General features: G+C 33.9%; 1 protein-coding gene across 1 annotated transcript in view; it reads left to right on the top strand.

Moving 5' to 3' along the window:
• MYCBP2 (MYC binding protein 2, E3 ubiquitin protein ligase) overlaps positions 1-16,010 on the top strand; it is a 279,976-nt gene that overhangs the window by 182,847 nt on the left and 81,119 nt on the right. The window contains exons 46-50 of the mRNA XM_012637759.1: positions 739-794; positions 2,178-2,293; positions 5,870-5,967; positions 6,686-6,802; positions 7,519-7,659. Of these exons, the coding sequence (XP_012493213.1) occupies positions 739-794; positions 2,178-2,293; positions 5,870-5,967; positions 6,686-6,802; positions 7,519-7,659 (528 nt within the window). The remainder of the gene's footprint in view (positions 1-738; positions 795-2,177; positions 2,294-5,869; positions 5,968-6,685; positions 6,803-7,518; positions 7,660-16,010) is intronic.

Genomic DNA, 16,010 nt, shown 5'->3' on the forward strand with positions numbered 1-16,010 from the left:
TGATTATAAACTGTACTGAAATAAACATCTTTGTATTTGTCCCCTTTTGTGTACACAAGCAAGAGTTTCTTTAATATTTATATCTAGAAGTGGAATTACTAGATTGTAGAGCATGCATATCTTCAACTACATTAAATATTACCCAAACTTATACTCCCACCAGCAACATGTGAAAGTAGCAGGTATGGCATATTCTCGTCAGCACCTGTTCTTATCCACATGATTTGATATGATTTATTTTGTTGTTTTAATTTATATTTCCTTGATTGCCAGTTTAGTTGAACAACTTTTCCACTGTTTATTGGCCTCTTGGATTTCTTCTTCTCTGAATTGTCTTTACCCTCTTTTCTTTTGTGTTTCTCTCTTTTTGTGTTGATCAATATAGATTATGGGTGCATATCCTTTTTGGGTTATATGAGTTAAAAATCCCCTTATCCCAGGTGGAGGCTTTTCCCTGTCTTTATAGTGTCTTTGTTTGGGGGAAATTTAAAATTTTAATATGCACAAAAGATGTGGGGTTTTCTCTCCTTTTTAAAAAAATTTTGTTTTTTCCTTTTGTATCTTTAACACACTTAGAATTTATTTTTATAAATGGTCTGATACAGATAATCGAGTTTTTTCTTTTTCTCCCATATGGATAACAAGTTGTATCAGCACCATTTATTGAATATTTTATCACTCCCTTAATTGAGAATGTTTCTAATGATTTTATGATTGTTACTGGTCTCTTTCTTAAAGGTTTATGAAAATTATTCATTTGAAGAATTGCGTTTTGCATCACCAACTCCTAAGAGGTAAAGATCGTTTTCTCAAAGCATAGCCAAAGCATGTGTTATCGACTGCTTGTGACTAAAATCATCTTACAATTCCAACTTATTTTCCCTAAGTAACTGTTTTATAGCATTTTTAAAGTTTCCAATAGAGATTTTCCACATAATGTGTAGATTTTCAGGTAAAATATTTATATTCAACTTTAATATTGCTAATAAGTTATATTATACTACCATACTAGAGAAATAATTAGTATCTAAAAATGTATAAATTGGCTTGTTCAGCATTAGTTTGTTTTTTGTTTGATTTTTTGCTATTTTTTAATTATTTTTTAATTGAGATGCCAAGATAGCTGTTAGTTATTTAACTGGGGATATCAACTAAGCAACCAGAAAGACCAGTTTAAAACTCATGGGAAAAATTAATTTGGGAGTCATCCATTGTAGAGGTGGTATTTAAAACTGAGGAATGGATGAATCAGCTAGAAAGTTGGCATAGAAAAGTGAAGACTTGGACCCAAATACTGGGGCATTCAGTAAGTTAAAGGGTGGTCAGAACAGGTAAAGCCAACGAAACTCTCAGAATGTCCAGTGAGATAAGAGAAGAACCAGGAGAATATCACAGAAGCAAAAAGAAGGAAGTATTTTAAGAAAGTAAGAGTTGTCAACTACCAAACACTACTGAGATTTCTGAGAATGAAGAAGTGACCATCGAATTTGGGAACATTGTAGTCATTTGTGACTTTAACATCAGCAATTGTAATGAAGTGTTAGAAACAAAAGTCTAGTAAGGATAAATTGTGGAAGAGAAGTAAAAATGAGAAAAGGAAGAGGGTGGTTGCAGACAATTTTTAGATACCTTTTGATATAAATGGGAGAAGAGATATGAGACCCTATTAGGGCTGTAATATCAAGGGAAGTTGTGTGTTAAGATGAGAGATTCTAAAGTTTGTTTCTATGCTTATGGACATGATCCAGTAGAGTGGAAGAAATTGATATGCATGAGAGAGAACAAGGTTATTGCAGCAAAAGGTTTTGAGGGAATGAGATTCACAGCACAAGGGGAGGGGCTTGCTTTGGATAAAACCCAGGATACTTCTTCTATTGTAGCAGGGAAAAGTAGGTTTATTAATTTGTTTGCAGCTTTGAGATTGCGTGTTTTTTCACTGAAGAAAGGGGGGAGGTCATGGTCAGCTGAAGATAAGGAAGAGGGGAGATGGAGGTTTGAGGTAAGAAAGAAGTAAAATTCAATCATTGAAGAGTAGGAAAACATACTATGGCAGGGCAGTAGGATTGCCAGGCAGTATGATAATATACACAGAAATCAAATGTTTGCTGAACTGTCATAATGATGTTGGTTATTTAACCAAAAGTAAAATTTCCAATATCCATCTTATTTCTTTTCAGACCCAGTGAGAATATGCTGATCCGTGTCAATAATGATGGCACTTATTGTGCAAATTGGACTCCAGGGGCTATTGGACTCTACACTATTCATGTTACTATTGATGGCATTGAAATAGGTATTTTTTCTTTAAGTTATGAGTGAATTACTGCAAAACTGGAATCAAAGTCATCTTTCTGTTTTAGTTTTGCCCTTTTAACTTGTGTCAAATGTGTGGACAGGTTTCATAACTTCATCATGAGTACTTAATTAGTGCATTCCTAAACTTGTAACATTTCGTAATAATTCATAATGTCTGCTCAGGCTTTGTAGCTTGCATGACTCCTTCCCTCCTTTCCCTGATGTGACTGTTGGGTGTAATCTCCTTCATGCTGCTGTATTACCCTGTACATACCCTGTCTCCCCCTTGTGGTATGCCTGTCTGCCTCTGCTGGCTGTTAGCAGGGACTATCTCATTCATATTTGGATGTTCCAGTGTAGCTCAGTCACTGACACATATGGCTGGCTGCTCAGTAAATATTGGTGAATTGAATGAATTTTCTTTATCTACCATTGTTTTCGTCAGTGTTCTCCAGAGAGACAGAACCAGTAGGATATATATACAGTCATGTGCCTTATAACAGTGTTTCAGTCAACTACAAACTGCATATGTGATGGTAGTCCCATAAGATTATGATAACCACATTTTTACTGTACCTTTTCTATGCTTAGATATGTACAGATATACAAATACTTATCACTGTGTTACAGTTGCATACAGGATTCAGTACAGTATGCTATACAGGTTTGTAGGCTAGGAGCAATAGGCTGTACCATATGGCCTAGATGTATATAGTCTATACCATGTAGGTTTGTGTAAGTACAGTCTATGATGTTCTTCACACAGTGACAAATAGTCTAATGACATTTCTTAGAACATATCCCCATCATTAAGCAACACACAACTTTATAGATCTATGAAAGGGAATTAATTAGGGGAATTAGCTCATGCAATTGTGGAGGCTAAGAAGTCCCAAACAGACCATCTCTAAGCTGGAGACCCTGAGATACTGGTAGCATGGCTCAGTCTAAGTTAGAAGGTCTCAGAACCATGGAAGCAGATGGTGTAACTCTCAGTCCAAGGCCAAAGGCCTGAGAATTCATGGTGTTGCTAGTGTAAGGACTGGAGTCTAAAGCCTGGGGAGCATGGAGTTCTAAGTCTAAGGACAGGAGAGGAAGAGTGTATCCCAGCTCCAGGAGCTAGACATGTTTGCTTTTCTTCTGTTTATGTTCTCACTGGCCCCCCGCCAATTGGATGGTGCCCATCCACACTGAGGGCAGATCTTCTCCATCTAGTCCACTTAGACTCCCGTGCAGTCTCCTTTAGAAGAGTTCTCACAGACCCAGAAATAATGCTTTACCAGGTTTCTAGGTATTCCTTAATCCAGTCAAGTTGACACCTAAAATTAATCATCATAACCATTAACTTCGAAAAACATATTACTTCTCCTTTGGGACATTTTTCTTTTCTTTTAAACTATCTGTATCATAGGATAACAGTAGAATGAGAAAACTCTAGTGTTGATCAATGCGAATTTCTTACAGCACTATTGTTCCTGATGCTTCTCAAGAAAAAAGGTTCCCATGATCAGATTTTGAAAACCTGGTACAGGTTGAGTATCCCTTATCTGAAATGCTTGGGACCAGAAGTGTTTTGGATTTCAGAATTGTTTGGAATTTTGGAATATATGTATTATATTTACCAGTTAAACATCTTTAATCTGAAAACCCAAAATTTGAAATACTCCAATGAGCATTTCTTTTGAGGATCATGTTGGTGCTCAAAAAATTTTGCATTTTGGAGGATTTTGGATTTTCAGATTTGAAATGCTCAGCCTTTATATCGTTGTCTCACTTGAGACATTCATACAATCTACATCAACATATTAGGGATTCTGAGAAGTTCTAAAATTGATAATCTTTGTTTAATCTTTATCATAGAATCTCCTGTGTGGGCGGGGAGAGAAAAAGGGAGGGTAGAGATAGAAGCAATACTGATTAATATTTCACTGAAACACTCTTTGGGAAACCTTGCTTTAAGTAGTGTTTTTTTTTTTTTTTTTTTTTTTTGAGACAGAGTCTCACTCTATTCCCCGGGCTAGAGTGCTGTGGCATCAGCCTAGCTCACAGCAACCTCAAACTCGTGGGCTCAAGCAGTCCTACTGCCTCAGCCTCCTGAGTAGCTGGGACTACGGGCATGCGCCACCACGCCCAGCTAATTTTTTCTATGTAGATTTTTAGTTGTCCAATTAATTTCTTTCTATTTTTAGTAGAGACAGGGTCTCGCTCTTGCTCAGGCTGGTCTCGAACTCCTGAGCTCAAACAATCCACCCACCTCGGCCTCCCAGAGAGCTAGGATTACAGGCGTGAGCCACCGCGCCCAGCCAGTAGTGTTTTTTTTTTCTTTCTTTGCAGTAGAGGCAAAAAGGTCCTTTACATTGATGTAACTTACATTCTTATACATTAATGTAACTGTATAAAATCAGATCATCTATACCATTCCAGAGAACATTTACCCACAGCATTTGCTGTATTCTTATTTCGGCATATCCATAAAGCCTTTAGTTCAGCCAGCATTTTTCTGTTCTGAGCAAAACATTGTTATAGATAAGACACTTCCTGTATTAACAGTTTCTGAGAATTGCCACAAAAGAACAGGCAAACAAAAATCATATGAAGTACAATATAAGTAGTGACACACAAGACATACAAATTATAGTAGGGATTCAAAAGTGGAGGTAAGAATGACATTGTAAAGGAGATTTTTTTCCTCTCTAAAAATACTGGTAAAATTCCAGTAGCTAAAAGTTTTTTAATCATCTTATCTAATAGTGAGATGAAGGAAAATGATACAAAGTAGATAAGAAAATCCACTTTTATTTTTTTTTGTAATGAAGCTGAAGAAAAAGACTCACGTTTACTTAGAATCATCCATTTTCTCCCCTACTTACCTTCCCTACTCTTCTTCTTAACTCAGCTTTCTCCCAAACTGTCAGTGGGCTAGGATGTTGCTTGACCATAGACAAGGACAGATAAGGATTCATTAATATAATGACGATAGTAAGAGCTAAGGTTTATTGAACACTTAATATATGTTCAACATTGTTCTACACATACCTTATTTTTTTTTAATCATTTAATTCTCACAGCAGCTCAGTGAGGTAGGGGCTATTATTGTTCCCATTTTACAGATGAAAAAAATTGAGGCACAGAAAGTTAAGACAGATACGGGAGCACCCAAGGCAGTCTAACATGAGAACCTCAGCTTTTAACAACTGTGCCATACTGCCTATCAGTCATAGAGATGACTGGTATAGAGGTTGAGTGTATTCTAATCTAACGTTTCAGATAACATTTAAGCACATAGAATTTCTTTTTTTTATTATTTTGAATTTTTTCAATGTCATTTCATATGTTCTAGTTAAAGAATAGGAGCCGCCTCTTTTCCTTGAAACGTTGAGATACCCCTTTAGAATCTCAGAACCATTTTTCAATTAGTTCTCTTTTTTAGCCTGTTAGTTATCAATCACCGTAAAAGGACAGAATTCCGATATTTGTTTTGTTTAAAATAATCTGTGAATGTTTATAAGATTAGGTTTAAGGATCCTTCCTCTCTTCTCTTCTCAGTGTTACAGTTCCCTTCTTTTTCTGGCAGATGCTGGGCTAGAAGTAAAAGTAAAAGACCCACCTAAAGGGATGATACCACCTGGAACTCAACTGGTCAAACCAAAGACTGAACCTCAACCAAATAAGGTTAGAGTAGAAAGGAATTGGAACTTGAATTGGTCAAAGATTTTTAAACATTTTTCATTATGCTTCAAAATGTCAATCAAACATCTAATATTTTACTTGATTTCAGAATTTGAATTCAAAATATCCCTAAATAAATTTGGAGAGTAGTTCATAATAATATTTCTAAATTATAGAACGTGTACTTTTTGACTTCTTTGTGTAATGCTGTAGTAATTTGCAGACATTGTATTCTTTCTGTTATTGAAAGTTTTCAATTAAAAAAAGTCTACTGAAATTAAGTATAAAGTTTACAAGGTGAAAATACTTGTGCTGTTAAAAGAAAAATTAATTTCTAAAATCTAAAGAGTAAGTACAGGCATTTTGATAAACTGCTTGTTAAAAAGGAAGCATTGGTAATGGAATTTGTATTATATTTTTCTATAAGAAAAAAGGGCTTTTATCCTTTTTAACATATGTCTTCAAAATTTAGAAAGGACATTACAGTTATATATAATAATTTTCTAAGTTTTTTTTTCAGTAATATACATTTCAATGCTTATAAAAGTTTTATTGTTGTAAATAAACCACTTTTATTTGCAGAGGGAAACCCACTACAAATAATTTTGGAAACTTTCTCAAATTATAGTAGATTGAAATCCGTTTAATTTTATCTCTTGGTACTTATAAGATCTCTATTCCATGTTTTTCCTCTCTCACTGTCCATCTTTGCCTTTCTCAGGTTCGAAAATTTGTGGCCAAGGACAGTGCAGGGCTCCGTATCCGGAGCCACCCTTCCCTCCAGAGTGAGCAGATAGGCATAGTGAAAGTCAATGGAACCATCACTTTTATTGATGAGGTAACTTATAAAGAAACTCTTCATAACAAATTCTGGACAAAAAGTTTTTGCATTGTTTATACAATAATATGGTTACTACGTTTTCTGTTGGGGTATGTTTTAAGCAGTTTAGGAAATGTTTTGAAAATTGCTTTGCAGAAGTGTTTATTGAGTTTCAAATATTTCATTTCATTTTCTTTAGCAATAGAATAATAACTAAAATTATATTTTGAACATGAAAAGTACAGTGTTAAACATAATATTTGTATGTTTACATAAGTATTCACTGAAAATGGGTAGTTTTTTATGAATTTTGAAAATGTTTGTTTTGAAATGTGTTTCTTATATTGCTTTAACTTTGTACAATATATTTTTCTAGTAATACAAACAAGTAATTTCTGATTATTAAAATCTAGATATAAGGGAAGGAAGACTTATGTTCTTTTGGGAAACATCTGAACTTACTGTTTAAACTATTTATCTTAAAACGTGGTTTCCTTGTGCTTTTACTCCAAAGTAAAATTGTTACTATAATCTCACCATATGAATTATCATATTGCTTTGTCATTCCTTGCTGCTTTTTTCCCTAGAGGTTCTCTCAAACTTAACTTCTGCAAAAGCAGATATTTAATCTCCATATCCACCATTATTTGACTACTTTGCAGCCTTTCAGACCTTGCTAGCCTCATAGTAGTTACAGGAGGGCCTGGCTTGTTTCTGTTGCCTTTACCCCATAGATCCACAATGATGATGGTGTGTGGCTGAGACTGAATGATGAGACAATAAAGAAGTATGTTCCTAACATGAATGGTTACACTGAAGCATGGTGCCTCTCTTTTAATCAGCATCTTGGCAAGAGTCTTCTGGTCCCTGTTGACGTAAGTAAAAGGTGGTTTTAAAAAGCGTTACAGGCACACTCTGTCCTCATTACAGGGCTTTCTTTAATTAAGGCTTTTCAGTTCTGAGGTAACCCACAACTAAGTAACTTTTACTTTGTAAGAGCTTAAATTCAAAAGGGCTTCTATGTAATGAAAGTGGAGTTTGGCAAGGTTAAGGCCCTTACTGCTTATTATGATTCATCACAGACAGGAAGTAGCAAATTAAAACTAGGCTTACTGAAATTCTTTTCAGAGAGGTAGAGAATGAGAGTGGTTGCATTTTCCCCCCTTTCTTATTCATACTACCGTTTGGAATGAATTCCAAACTAAAATTTATGAACTCAGAATTATACATTCAGAAACATGTATAAATGTAGTTATGTTGGCATTTTATAATTAGTTTTGTGTGTTTTATCTAAGTTTGAATTTTTTTCCTTCTTGGCTTATATTATTATGTTAATGTAAGATGGATTTTTAGACATGTGATGCTATATAGTAATCTAGTTGAAGTTAAATTCTAATTTTTGAGAGAATTGATTGTACCTCTTTGATAAATGTAGTAGAATAGTTAGAGCCAATGTTCACAAGATTGCTGAATCATGAAATAAAATAACACCTTTTTTATAATTTAACCAGAAAAGTGTGCTTTTTCTCCTTTTTCATTACCATCAAGTGTTTGTGCTCCTTATGACAGTGCTAATAAATAGCACTAGTAAAATTTTATTGAAAAAAAGCTTTAATATTTTAAAAAGTTGAATTTCATAAAAATCAATGCATAAAGTTAGCTTATTATATCAAACCATTCAATATATTATGTTTGTTTTTCTTCTTCCTAGTCCATAATAATGTTCTCCAAAGCAATAGTTTACATAAGATGATTCTTTGGGGAAGAAAATATTGGAACTTCTATTTATATTTGTTGATCTCATTCTTGTTTATATTCTTTTGTGTATTTTATAATAGCATGGTAGAGATTATATATATGTATATATATATATAGAAAGAGACAGGGAGAAGTTATGTGATCAAGAACATTTGGAGAGTGTTGGCCTGCTTTACTGAGATTAAGCTGAACAATGACACATCTATAATTAAAACATTAAATTTTAAATTAAAAAACAGATCTTCTTAAATTTTCCTCATATTTGTGTCTTCAGTTAAAAATAAAAAGGATTTGACCCTCTGGAAAAGGGTGACTACTCTGGAAGAGAAACTGTAATTCTTTGTCATCTGGGGCTAAACAGTTGGCGCCTGATAATTTGAAACCGTTTTCCGTTATAGTAACCAGATATTCCTCAGCATTGTGAAAAGTGTATTTTAAATGAGATATTAATAACTATAACAACCATTTTATACAGGTTTTTTTGACCAATTTAGACTTTTGTGTATTTTATTTAAGAAAATTTCTTTAAGTCCATAATAAAATATCATACTAGGTTATATTACCTTTCCTACCTCCCCCACTCCAAAACAGTCTTCCTGATTCCTTTGTTTACTCATTTGAGGAGATGGTTTTGGAAGGGGAAGATAATCACACTGAGAAAGCAAGAGAATAAACTAAAGTAGGAAGGAAGAGCAAGAAGTGCTATCTGTTGAAGTTCTAAAGCCCATGGTTTCATTTTGGAGCATTGGTGTTCTGTCATTTTATGCGTTTGTCCCCATCCAAGAGATAATTTGTAATAGACCGTCTCCTTAAGGTCAGGGAGAGAAGAGTAATGACAGAGGTAAGAGGAGAGTAAGGTGCAGAATGAACCATACAAATACTTGTTGGTGGTTTTCACTGGAATGTGAATGAGGAGGTCATCACTGACTTACTTGAAAAATTTAGATGCAGAATATTAAAGATTGAAAGTAAAATGAAATAGCTTTTGGTATTTTCTAGCTTTTCTTTGTGTTGATCTGTGTTTTAATGTAAGTAGCTCAGAGTGTCTGGTATCATTAGGAAGGCTGAGGTTGTTCTGGTTCCTTTATTTTAAGGGTGATAACAACTTGAGATTTTTATAAATTAAAGGAAAGATACCAGTAAAAAAGGGAGAAATTAAAGATGTAGATGACAAAGCTGAAGACTGAAAAAAGGAGAAAGAGAAAATAGAATTAAGGGCACATCTGGAGAGGTTGTTTCTGTTATATAAAGGAGGAGGATATGCATGACAGTAGTTATTATAAGATTTGAAGGAGGGAAGGAAGAGGTCGAGGAGACCACAATTTCCTTAAAATGGAAGAAAAGAAAGCCATCAGTAGAGAATGAAAAGAATGAGTTAAGTGAGAGAGTTTAGAAATGTAGTGAAGATTTGGAATAATGTTTGAGAGAAATAGGAGAGAGATCTGACTCTGAGCCAAGAAAGCAGATTATATTAATAGTACTGTTTGGAATATTCTGAGCTGCTATGAGAGAAAGCAATTAAGATCTCTAACTTTGGGACTTTGGTCTCACACCTAAGTTTGTGATGTGAAAGGACAAATGGAGGATCCAAGGGACTTAGAGGATTTCATAAAATCCTAGAACAATATAATGATTGCACTGTAGTTAAAGAGCTGGAAGAATATAGGCAATTTGTGGATAAAGTAGAATATTTGACTTCATAGATGGAGCAGTTTCATGAATGAGGTGGTCCGTTGTGTTGCCATAGAAGGTAGCTCAATTGCAGTGCAAGTGAAAGTCGTTGGAATTGCCTAAGTCTGGGAACTAAGAGGCTAGGCAGTTGGAAAATTATCCCCATGGACATCAAAACACACACATGATGGCAACACTGTGATCCATAAGGTTAAAGATGAAAGCAATTGTGATTACCATTGGAGGAAGGGTCCCATCTGACACAATTTAAAGTTGTGGGAGGGATGGGAATAGTTTGATGTTGGTTCAGGAAGAAGCATAGAACAGTTTTAGAGAGGATAGGTAGATGACATAAGGGTTTATATTTTGGGTGGTGATCTAAGATGACAGAGAGGATACAGTGTGGCAAAATTAACTGGCGTAGGGCTGCAAACCGATCTGGTATTAAGTTACTTCAGTGCAGGTGTTAGGTAGGAACCCACCTAGAGTCAGAGACCAGGCATAGGCAGGAACAGGCTTAATTTTCCAGGGTTTTTTTCTGTAGGGACTAGGTCAGGCAGTAAGTAAGTAAGTTTTTGATCTTACAGTCAGTAAGTTTTTGATCACCTTACTGTGCAGGGCTAACCCTGATAGGGCATAAAGGGAGTAATGATTCCATCTCATCCCTCAAGGAAAGTACAGCTAAATAATTTCAGCTTGCTACCTCTTCTTTTGCATCTCTTACTACATTTAGTGCTGGGAAAATGTTTTCCATCTATTCTTCCTTCTTACTTCAATCCATCTGTGAATAAGCCAACTATAATTATGGCTTATAATTGTAAAACACTACCGAATAAAAAAATGAAAGCTGAGAAATTTGGAATAAAATTAGAAATAACCAAAGACCAGTGCCACAACTTAAAAGGATGCAGAAGTGCCAAAAAGTTGCCTGTAGCAATCTTTACATCTACCTCTTCAACCTTTTGTAGTTAGAACAATTTTGTATTCACATCAATGTGGGTACTTTACTTGGATCTGGACTCAAACAAACTGTAGATGGGAGTAGGGGCAGAGATTGGAAATTTGAACACTGACTGAATAATTGATGAACTATTAAAAAATAAGATCACCGTAAGTAACCCAATTTAGAATAACTTTTAAAGTGATTTTGTTATACTGTCTTGTCTATTTACTAATATTTTAGAATTCTTGTGTTTGTTGTAGATACGTACTTTAGCTAAATTTTGGCCTGCCTAACAGTACTATTTAAACACCATTTCTTTACTAAGAAATATTGATGTCCTAACTTAGTTCAAATGTGACTTTGTTTTAGCACTTTAGTAATGCTCTAGTTTAGAGATTAAATAGTATTAGACATTTATGTTTTGACTGCATATTTTCAAAAATAATTAAGTCTGTAGGAATATGGGGCTAAATGGTCAAATAATGTAGATGCTTTGTGAGGCATTCATTATCTATTATGTAGAACTTTTTGTACTTTTTGCAGCATACTCTTCAATTTTCCATCTTAGAGTCTTTGTTTTTCATTTATCTATGATGCTTTTGCTTCTATTTTTTTCTAATCTTTTTCTACTTGGCCAGACTCAGAAATTTCTGTTGATGATTTTCTTCTCTGTACTTCGATAATGCTATAGTCCTTAATTCATTAATTGCTTATTCAATATATATTTGAGTTCTTGTTATGTGCCAAATACTAAGCTGCACAGTAGGTATTAGGTGGAGGGGCAGAGGGGAAGGATACACAATAAATAAGATGAGGTGCAGTTCTTGCTGTTCAGGTACCCAGTATATAACGTGGTAGACATACCATATTCAAATAATTAAGTTGCATTGTGATAAATTGTGGAATGGCTTTGCTTAGGAGGTGACATTTGAAAGTCTTGAAGAATGGTTGCCAGGAAAAAGTGAAGGAATTTCTACCCAGAGAATCAAATGTCCAAAGTTATAGGGGCATGCTGTGTATATGAATTGATGAATAGCCGATATGGGTGAAGCAAAGGATTGAGGGTGGAAAGCAGACATGTCCTGGGAAAATTAGGTCTTCTTCTTCCTTCTCAGGTAGCACTTAGTCTGTAGCACTAGAAAGGCTTGCTTCCTCCTACCCATAACATTTAGTTTGTTTTTTCCTACCTTCAGCCTATTTGTATTTATATACCTCTTGTTTCTGTTGTTAAGCTCCTTAAGAGTAAGGACTCATTAAGGATCCCTTCTTACTCAGATTTGTTTCTTCCAAAATGTTAAATACTATACTTTGCTTGTAGTAGGCTTTCGACATTTGTTGATGCTTAATTGTAGTTCTTTGCGTTTAGTATGATCATGCTGCTTAAAATAATTCCTAATACATATATACTCCTTACCTTGATTGTTTCATTTACATCTCAGTGTGACCCTGTGATGTTAAGTATATTTATCATTTTTCCAACGAGGAAAGATAGCCACTCACCCAAAATCATATGTAGAAAGTAGTGGAGCTGATGCTGGATCTCCAGTTGATGTGATTCCAAAGTTCAGTATGCTTTAATGTAGTGGAGAGATAAGGATAAATATAGTTATAAAAGGGTGATGTGAATATATATAAAAATCATATTACTTTGGCTATAACTGCCAAATTAAGTAAATATGAATACTCATAACCTTAATGGTTGAAAGAGAATGAATACCATGGTATGTATTGAAGGTGACAGGAGTCAATCTGACCTGCCTAGAGAATGTTGATTTTTAAATTAAAATTCTAAAGATTTGGAAACTACAAAATATGAGCTAGTAAAATGTTTCACACATAAAGGAAAACATAAGTTAAAAAAAGGATGAATCTATTTTGCATATGGCATGGGAGACATTTGACTGCCTAGAATGAAGAGCTTAATGTTTTAGAAGTCAAATTTACTTCTATGATAGGAAATGTTAGTGATTTGAAACTTATACGTGCAATTCTTGGAGTACCTTGTCAAAAATAAGATTTTTCAGCATTGTGAGAGGAGTTGAGTGAAAGAGAAGGTTTATATCAAGGAAAGTAGGTGTTATACCAATAGAAGTATTCCAAGATGGCTTTATAATAAATATCCATATAATTTAATTCTTGCAGAAGCAACTTGGGTCTCTGAATATCTCTATGCAGTTATGCAAATCACTTTCTATTTAGGCTAATGGTATTCACACAGAAAGTATGATGATTTTCTAAAATTTGGGGCACTAAAGATTTGGAGTAGAGATGAAGGGAAAATTTCATTTGATGGACACTTTTGTAGCTTTACCCAGGATAATTGGTAAAATTAGTAAGTATTTCTTGCATTTTAAATCCAATTTCAATCTTTTGGGTTACCTAATAAAGCCTAGCAAGTCACAGTTTTAACATACCCCAAATTTCCCTGGTTTTGTTTTGCTAATAGGTTTATGTGTGTGTATATATATACATATAACCTATTTTTTAATCTTAATGCAGCATTAGTAAATATGCTGTTCTTAGTTAAAAATAGCTTTATTTCATTCTTCGGTATTTAAGTTTCATAAACAGAATGAGATTAAGAGGCAGTTAAAATAATACTATAATTTTTATATACGCTATGTGTAAGTTTTCTGAGTTTTTTTTTCTTTTTTGCTCTATAAATGGTAATTCTTAGCTCTGTGCTTATCTAGCATGATGAAAGTTTGTTTTGTTCTGTTTTGTTTTTGTGTGAGCATTTGGCACGTTTGGTCACATATTTTTCACTGTGATAACTATTCACTTATTTGGTCTGTTGTATGCCTTAGAAGATTATCAGCTTAGAGTTGCAATTTGGTGCTCATTAATTTAATTTTTAGTATACTTTAATTTTCTTAACTGTTCTGCCTTTAAAGTGGTATTTGAGAATAAAATGATTTAAATTATTATACATATATGCATGTGTGTGTATACACACACACACACAAATAGTAGTGCTCATATTAAACTATGAAATTATATAATATGAAAGCTAACATATTTTATCAGTGAGAAATTGAGGCTTTGGAGAAGTTAATATTTTCATGTATGTTCATACCTTTAAACTAAAATGTTCCTAAATTTTCAAAAGCAAAAAGTATATATATGTGTGTGTTTGTATATAAATGGTTGGTTTGTTGTCATTTTTGTTTTGTTTTGTTTTTTGAGATGAGGTTTCGCTGTGTTGCCCAAACTGGCCTTGACCTCCTGATCTCAAGTGATCCTCCCACCTCAGTCTCCCAAGTAGTTGGGGCTACAGACACGTACCACCATGCCCAACTGTTCAATTATATTTTATTTTTATACTCCAGCTTTCTATTTGGTGAATTTTTGATACTTGAAAAATGCAATTTTATTAGGACATTATACAGTTTGAAAATAATCTTTTTTTTTTTCCAAAGCACCTGTGACAAAGGATGAAAATAATCTTATAGTAAACCAGTGGGGATTAAGAATTTTCAACAATTGCAAAACAAAAGCAAAAAAAGTATCAAATTTGAATTCACATACAATTAACACATACAGAATTGGTTTTATTGGCAATTCGTTAACATGTTTAGCAGTTAATCATTTTAAGAGTATCATTGTACATGCTGTTGACCCAGAAGGCACTTCGAAATAGGCCGGGCATGGTGCCTCATGTCTATAATTCCATTATTGCAGGAGGATCTGTTGAGGCTAGAGTTTGAGACCAGCCTGGGAAGAGACCCCATCTCTATTAAAAAAAAAAAAAAAATTAGCTGAGTGTGGTGGCATATGCCTGTGGTCCTAGCAGTTTGGGAGGCTGAGACAGGAGTATTGCTTAAGCCTAGGAATTCGAGGTTATAGTAAGCTATGATCTGGCTATTGTACTTGCCATTGCAAAACTCATCTTATGTTTTTGAGGCCTTACTAAAAACTAAGAGAGGTATAAGCTTTAATTATTGTCAGTCAGTCACCATATTGCTTCTTTATTGCTGACTTCACCTGCATTACTTTTAGCAATTGTTTTTCACGTTACTTTTAATACTAGAATAACTTATGCTAAAAGATAGAAAATGCTAAAAATAATCTTGATATTGTTTTATGTCAAAAGGTCTGCACCATTATTCTCTGTAAGGGGGTAAAATTATTGAGCAAATTCTCCAGATTCTTATATACATAGATGAACCAATAAGGACAATTTTTTACCCCTCCCTGCAAAATAGCATTTCAAACGCTTTGCAATATGTTTCTACTTTACCTAAAGAGAAAGGACTCTATTTGCTATCCATTTTAAAATGGGGGAGTGGTAGGCATATTGTTAGAAAGTCATTTTTTTCAGGCTTTGATATGTCTTATATTTATGAATTAGCATATATGTATATAAATGAGTGTCTATCCACATCCATCCGTATACATGCATATGTGAAGAAAATATAGAACTAGAGAATAGTAAATAAATTCTCCCTGTCTAAAATGACTTATAATTGGGAATTGTATTGTTTCTTTTGTATTGTACAGAAGTCTTAGGTGGTAATTTTTTTATTAACATTTTGAGTATCCTCTTTTTTGATTTAAAATAACCATTTATCACAATATTTACATAAGCAGTAGAATTTGTATAATTGCTACTCATTGGAAAGATATTAATTTCAGATCAGATAAATATGGATTGATAGCATGATATGTCTATGTAAAATGTATACCATTTAAATTTTTGATAAAACATTTTGTGAAAATGTTGATTTTTCTGGGATCATGTTTCTTTGAACTGGTTGTTTCTTAACAAATTTTTTTAGACTTTGACAAGATATCCTAAATGCTCTGTACATTTCCTAAACTTTGAGCTGAAGAAAAATAGGCTTTTGATAAAAG

The sequence above is a fragment of the Propithecus coquereli genome, unplaced genomic scaffold (assembly GCF_000956105.1).
Source record: "Propithecus coquereli isolate 6110/MARCELLA unplaced genomic scaffold, Pcoq_1.0 Scaffold123, whole genome shotgun sequence".
Taxonomy (NCBI): Eukaryota; Metazoa; Chordata; class Mammalia; order Primates; family Indriidae; genus Propithecus; species Propithecus coquereli.